The 7385-nt window shown below is 37.9% G+C and overlaps 1 protein-coding gene across 1 annotated transcript in view; it reads left to right on the top strand.

Moving 5' to 3' along the window:
* Positions 1-1405: 1405 nt before the first annotated feature.
* The window catches only part of LOC104616438 (kinesin-like protein KIF2A), a gene marked incomplete at its 3' end in the record, with an annotated part of 16847 nt that continues 10867 nt past the window's right edge, over positions 1406-7385 (top strand). The window contains exons 1-5 of the mRNA XM_010281449.1: positions 1406-1492; positions 2793-2912; positions 3346-3400; positions 5387-5509; positions 6099-6199. Coding sequence (XP_010279751.1) covers positions 1415-1492; positions 2793-2912; positions 3346-3400; positions 5387-5509; positions 6099-6199 — 477 coding nt within the window. The remainder of the gene's footprint in view (positions 1493-2792; positions 2913-3345; positions 3401-5386; positions 5510-6098; positions 6200-7385) is intronic.

Raw genomic sequence — 7385 nt, 5'->3', positions numbered from 1 at the left:
TCCCTGCAGTCTCTCTTCTTGCTTAATTTTACCTAGGTGTGAGTGTTTAGGCAGCCTTTGCAATGAAAGAAAGATTGCCGGTATACATTTGTTACTTGTGCTGTTAGGTGGGATAATTTGGCATTTCAGTCAAGGTTTTTCTTTCTTTCTGTCCCTCAGCAGGCCCTAAGAAGCTTAGACTGTACAGAAACATTAACTTTGGAAAACTGTCAAATTATGACTGAAATGGCTAAAACAGAAATTTCAAGCAACCAGCAGAAGAGAAAACCAACGTGGGTTTGGGGGGCTGGGGGCCGTTGGGAAAGGAGAAGAGAAGGTGCAAGGTGGAGGAGACGCAGACCAGAGCGGACGTGTAAGGACTGCGCTGTGCTTGGTCCCTGAGCAGCGGCCCGGCAGCAGCAGCGTGTCCAAGGACTGCTCCGGGACCGTCGCTCGTGCTTTGGGAGCTGCTCGTGGCCCGTGGGCACCGGGGGGTGGCTCGGGGCGGGCGGAGTGAGGGCTTGCTTGTTCGTGCTATGGCTCATTAAAAGAGGGTGTTAGGGGAGCAGTCACGTTAGACTCGTGTTCTTCAGAAACGCCGGTTCTTGGTACTGTTAGGGCAAAGCACAGATGTGAAATCAGTGTGACACCTGGGTCTGGATCCTGTTTTGTCAGGGCACGCGTGCTCTGCTCTTAAAACTGCTCCTCGCTAGCATCTGTAGGAAATAGTGACATAAAAAAACATTGGTACAATACATCATTAAGAAGAAATATTGTTATTCCTGCTTAAAGTCTACTGGTTTTATTGTACTTTATGGGGTCCTGCTGGCTTTGGGTCTTTCACTGGAGAAGTCAAAGCAATGACATCTTAACTCCAGCTCAGCGGTCTGAGTTTTATGTTGTATTATTATTGCAGGCAATTTAATTTACTTGAATTACCAGCTGATTGGATGCCCATAAGAAATGGATATCAGAATACAACTTCAGGGGGCTTCACACCTAGGTTGAGACATGTAATGTTGTATCAGCCTAGGAGAGGGACAAACAAGCCTTTGTGGGGTGCACCTCAGGAGACTTTGCTGCCCGTGGGACATTCGTGGTGTTGGAGTTTTCCTGTCTCAGGAAAAGAGACTCTAAGTGGTGTGGCTTTCACGTTGTGTTTTGTTGACTTACCACTCAGTTTTCTGTTCATTGAGCTTTTCACTTATATGCTGACTGTCACGTTGGAGCCTCCACTGGTGGATCAGGTCTGAGCCTCTTCACACTGTGTGGCCAGGAATCATCTTCTATGTATCACCTCATTTTTTTTAAGCCTCTTCTTCCTGCCTCTCTCTGCATGTCTCGGTGCAGGGAAGAAAAAAAAATTCTGGAAAACTTTTCCACCCGTTAATAAATGATTATTTGTGTTTGCTTTCTAGGCCGAATTCACCAAGCTATGGTAACATCCCTAAATGAAGATAGTGAAAGCGTAACTGTTGAGTGGATTGAAAATGGAGATACTAAAGGCAAAGAGGTAAACTTAATTATTTTAGAACGTTTCTCTTTTAAAAAATGTGTAATCTACATGAGCATTACTTTGGCATTTGCACTGGAAACAAAAAGAAGATATAAACCTTAATTTACTTGATTATTCTTTGGTGACAGACTGTTTTGCATGGGGAGCTGTTGGGCAAATGCTCGTTTCTGTTGTATTAAATTTGACTTCCTGAGCTCTGTGTCATAGTTTTTAAATAGTTCTTCTCATCTATTGATTTTGAACCAGATTAGAAAGGCTGACCTTGTTATCCTCTTTTTACAAGTAGAAAACTCAATTTTTTTAGAGGGAGAATGACTTGCAGTTCAGACAGGAAACTAGTGGGAGAGCTAGATTAGAAATCTTTTTGTGTTTGTATTGTTGAGGAGTTGAACTGCTAGTTTGTTTGCTTGTTTATTTATTTTGGCAATAATTTTTCAGCTTTGCTTTCCTTGAGAAACTGTGTCTTTGTGTGTAATGCTTCACTATCCCCTCTTCCTTTAAATTTTGGACCATGTTGGCCAGCTGAGATTTGGAGAAGTATCTCAGAAATAATTACACTTCAACGGTTTTGTGAAATCACAGGAAAAAGAAAAAAAAAAATTCTGAGAAAGTCCTGGTGATCTCATCAGCTGAGCTCATCCCTCTGGACACACAGAATCCATACAGTCGTGAGGCCTTTGAAAGGTCCAGCCAGGGGAAATGGCGGTCTATAAAGACCAAAGCTATTTAAAATTTTTAGGAAACCAAGTTTCAATAGATCTGAAGCCAGCTATTTTTAAGATCCTGCCCCTGCCCCCCTTACATTTTACAGCATTTTGAATGAGAAAAAGAAAAAAAAAAATAGCATGACAAATTTAATATGTTTTCAATTGTGCTTTTGTTTTGTGGGTGGTTGTAATTCATCTGTTTCTTTTGCACTGCGTGGGAAATTTCAATTAATTGAGATCTTTCTTTTTATGTTATAGAATGTCTTTCGTATTTTGCAGTAATTGTCAAATTACCACAGTAATACTAACTACTTCTGTTTTAATTTAATCACTGTACAAAATTATTAATATCTATTGGTTATTTTTAATTCATGTCTTTTCTGAAGGATGTGTTTTTGACTAATACAAAGACCAAAGCTTACGCTGTTTTTAGTGAATGTAAAACGAAATAATACAGGTTTTAGAATTAACAAATTCTGGAGCAAACCCACTAAATATATTTACTGTTTATTCTCAAGCGTAACAGAAGAAATGGAGAGGGTGAATGTTGTTTTAAGACTCATAAATAAATTTTATATTTTCTGACACAGATTGACTTGGAGAGCATATTTTCACTTAACCCAGACCTTGCACCTGATGAAGATATTGAACCTAGTCCAGAGACACCACCACCGCCTACTCCATCAGCCAAAGTAAATAAAATCGTGAAGGTTGGTAACATCTATGCAACATGTTCATGTTAAATTACAATACTCCTATGCATGGTGTTATCCTTGAATTTTTAACCTTAACTTCTGTGGAGCTATTTGATAGCTGTGGTCCTTTCTTTTTCCTGTGGTGAACAGGGGTTTCTAAAAATTTTTTCTAAGAACAGGTTTGACAGAGTGGGAGCTGGGAACTAATATTTATATAACTAAATATATCTCAAGCTAAAATACAGAGGTTTTGGAGGTTGATTGAAACAGTACTTACAGTTCAAGCAGTTTTCACCCTAGGCTCTTCAGGAAGGGATTTGGCAGCAATCACTTCTCTGTATTGCTGATGTCATGTTATTTTCATTCACTTGAAAGAAGCAGAGGTGGGGCTGCTGTTTACTTTTTCAATTATATGGTGATCAAATAACAGAGATTTCTTTCTTTATAGAGTCGACGAACTATGGCATCTCTTAAGAATGACACCCCTGCCAGAGATAACAGAGGTAAATGTTATCTCCTTCCGTTTCAAGGAAGTAAAAAAATATGGGAACGTTTTAACCTCCTCATCTAATATCCCTTAGCAGTTCCGCATTTCTCGTTCGGTATGCATGCATGTGACATGTAAAAGACATGGTACGTTATTCCTAGACTTATGCCTATTCATACTGTACAAATAGTATTTATATGCAAGTTTAAGCAATATAGCATTAGAAAAGTAAAGCTGAATGAACTGAAGGTGCAAAAATTAATTACGTACATTAAATCATGTGTGGACTTTTCCAAGTTAAAGCATCCTCAGTTTGCTTCAGCTTGAGTGTATCACTATCTACTAAGCAGTGCACTTAAAATTCTTATGCTTTCAATTTTTTAACTTAATTTTCTAACAGTCTGTGTGTAAACATTCATTCAAAGAGTACTTAAGCCCTAGGGGTTATTTCTCACTCTACAGTTAATAGTCAAAAATCCACAAAAAATGCTGAAATACCACAGGAGGATAGGTGAAAAGTATATATTGGTTGAATACAGGTGTAATGCATCCATAACATGAGAAAGAGTAGTTCCTGCTTATTGTTTTCATCTTCTCTCCTGCGTTAAACTTAACTAACTTGTACTGATGATGGTGATGATTCTTCTTCCAAACGTTAATCTACTGTAATTAATTCAGACTAGATTCCAGTCCATCTGTTTAAGCTTGAAAAACAAGTGGGCTTGCATATCTTTGCAAGTGTTCAGACTCTTCTGGTGGATGATTGGGACCACTTTTGCCCTTCTGCCATTTGCCTCTGGGGCTGTTAAACAAACAGAAAATCTCATGAGGAGGGAATAATTTTTTTTCAAACTACTATGGTTTAAATCTCAGACACCTTATTGATGTGCTTTCCTCGCATCCGTACATGTTGTCGTTTGTAGTAAATGGTCTGTTTGGTACGGAATAACCCTGTAACGTGTGTTTTAATACGTCTTATGCATCTGACTATTCACAGTCAGCCTAAGTATTTGTTCTTCATTGGCCTTGTAATTAAGCTTTTCTCAGCACACTGTCTTATTTCATGTAGTCAGTTTGTGCTATAAACTAGATCTCCTATCATATTTGGAATGATCTGGGCATTAGTCTTGTCTGTCCTGTTCGATACCTGTTTCCGTAGTTGTCTCCATGTTGCACAGTGAGGTGGCCTTCGTGTGGAGTGTCATCTCTGGCTGCTAATCAAAGCTGATACCTTCACTTTTGTACTCTTCTGGCAGACTCTGTCAGGAGCGTGTGGAGGAAGTGGGCCAGCTGCAGCAGAGCTGCTTGAAGCAACTCTTTGAAAAACAGTTTAAAGCATTCAGCTCTACCGAAGAGGCTTGCATGCTCACCACTCCCACTGCATCTTCAGAAATTGCCATCCTTAGCAGTGTAGAATCAGTACATAAGTTTAGACATATGGATCGTATCTGTATCCCTTCCAGTCCGGTGTCAAAAAGGTTTGTTTCTTCCACTCACAGGGAGAGCTGCACTTTGCTGCCTTTCCTTTATATCCCTTTGCTCTTCCAGAGATTGTAGGCTCGATGGGATGGGACCATTCTGTAATATTAGTCTAGAGGATGTGAAACAGCACGGCTTCTTTTCTTACTTGTTTTTTGGGTATAATCACAATATAAATAAAATCTCAGCACTTGAAGCTTTAGGACTGCTTATCTCCAAGCACTCGCTTCATTCTGTGCACATAATAAGTTGTGCTAATTCTGCAGTAGAGTGTTTAAAATTATGCACGTGCAACATCGGTACTTAATGATTATGTTGTGTTGGTGTATAACACTAGGATAAAAAAGGCTGCACGCCAAATGTCCTTATTAATAGACTTTCTACATGTATGGCTCCCCCTCACCCACAATAAATGGTTGTGTCTGGAAAGGAGCCTCATTTTATCTCATAACAAAACATTTCAGAATCGGATAGGAATGTTACTCCCCTGTGTCCAGATGAACTTTGTGCTTTTCCTTTGCAGTGGTTGGTTCTGCACGCGCGCGACCTACTCAGCTGCCTGAGCAGTCTTCGTCCTCTCAACAGAATGGTAGTGTTTCAGATATATCTCCAGTTCAAGCTGCAAAAAAGGAATTTGGACCCCCTTGTATGTAAACCATGTATCAAGGATTTATTCATTCTGGGCGTTACATGTACATTCTCTTGGATTATGTTGTTGTCCATAAATGACAAATGGGCTACATGTGCAGTTGTCTGCGGGCTTCCTCGAGGAGCTTTATCAGAGACCTGTGGCTAAACAAATGTTCACTTTTTGTCATACTTGTGCTAGTATTTGGAATTTGTTTTTCCTTTATCTTTTTTTAACCATGGCAGTGTTGTGGGTGTTTTTTTGGTTTTTTTGTTTGGATTTTTTTTTCATTTGCCTGGTCTTTCTTTTAATTCAAACCAAGAGATCACATGTATCTGTCCAAATGTTTTTTGAGGGTCATTGTCCTTACATTTTTGGTCATGTAATTATTTTCCCATTCCCATGACTTTTTTCTAATTCTTTTTTTTATAAGTGTTAGAAATTAAATTGCCATAATTATTCTGTACTAATACTGATTTGCTTGAAAAGATAGTTGATATAAATGCATTCTAATTATTGGTAAGTTAGTAAAATTGAAAAGTTATGGTGTAAGTACTAAATTAATGCAACACTAAAAATATTTTAAAATTTTATCATTTTCTTTAAGCACGTAGAAAATCTAATTGTGTAAAAGAGGTTGAAAAATTGCAAGAGAAACGTGAAAAAAGAAGGTTACAGCAGCAGGAACTTAGAGAAAAAAGAGCTCAGGTTAGTATTTTTAGCTCGGAGGGAAAACACATGTCAGCAAGAGAAGAAGTTTGCAAAATCATTGTACTTTTTTCATTCTTTAATAATTTTTATGAACTAATAATCTTGAAATTAAATGTTTTTATCGTGTATACAAGTTTGATAAATATTTTGGTCCTTGATTGCATCGCTGTCATAACTATTGCTTTACGCAGTTTTTCCCTGCTTTTTCTTCTGACAGAAAGAATTGCTTACAATTGTTTATCTTGCCACGTGTTTTTAAAGATCAAGTATTGATAGCTATGTCTTAGGGAAAATATATTGTTGAAAATAATGAAAACTTTGGGTTTTAGATAGGCCTGTCATTCTACAGGAGGTATACAACTTTATGACAGATTGTTCTTTATGGTTTTTGGTGCTTTGTAGGAGAGCTATTTGAGGCTCAAGTTTGAACAGTGACTTTTAATTATGTTTTTTTCTTTAAACTGGTCTATGCATTTATAATTTAGCTTTGCATCACGCAGGCATTGGCAGCAAGTTGTTAGAAACTTGTGTGAAAGGCATGAAATTGCTAATCCTGTGGGAAGGATTCTCTTAATATTAAATAACTTTCTGTCACAGTGTTGTAAAAGTTTTAGCAAAACTAGTAGTGTAATCTTGTTGGCAGTCCTGTGCGTATGTGTTAGTCTCTAAAGAGATAACTACCAATCCGCTACTGACGTGAGAAGTACTACCAAGTAAGTAATTCAGGCAGTTTACTTCATGGTTTAATGACGTGTCTAAGCTGACCTAAAATTACCTATGTTGAATTAATATCCTCTGATTTCTATCCATTTACACAAATGCAAAACATTACTATGTCTTTATGTGTGAAGAAAAATATTTTTTGGTTTTATATATTAAAGTATTTTGACGTGGTACTACACCTAAAATTTTCTTTTTATCGCACCTGTGAAGACTCCCTTTGCATCTGAGTCTTAAACTTCTGTATGAGGAAGCTCTGTTTGTCTTGGTGACCTGTATGTACCTGTGCTTCATGTTGCTTTGTGTATTCTGTTGTTGTTGTTGTCCTCGTTGTTGTTGTTGTTGTGAAATGCGGCAATAATTAGCCAAGCATTGTCTTCTAGTAGGCAAGACCTTTAAATAGTGTTTGAAGAATATTAGGCAAACACTTTTTCTGTAATAAACAATACTCTTTTCTGAATGT

This window comes from Phaethon lepturus, unplaced genomic scaffold (genome assembly GCF_000687285.1).
Source record: "Phaethon lepturus isolate BGI_N335 unplaced genomic scaffold, ASM68728v1 scaffold9952, whole genome shotgun sequence".
Lineage (NCBI taxonomy): Eukaryota > Metazoa > Chordata > Aves > Phaethontiformes > Phaethontidae > Phaethon > Phaethon lepturus.
The sequence above is the reverse complement of the archived record's forward strand: the minus strand, read 5'-3'. Positions and strand labels throughout refer to the sequence as shown.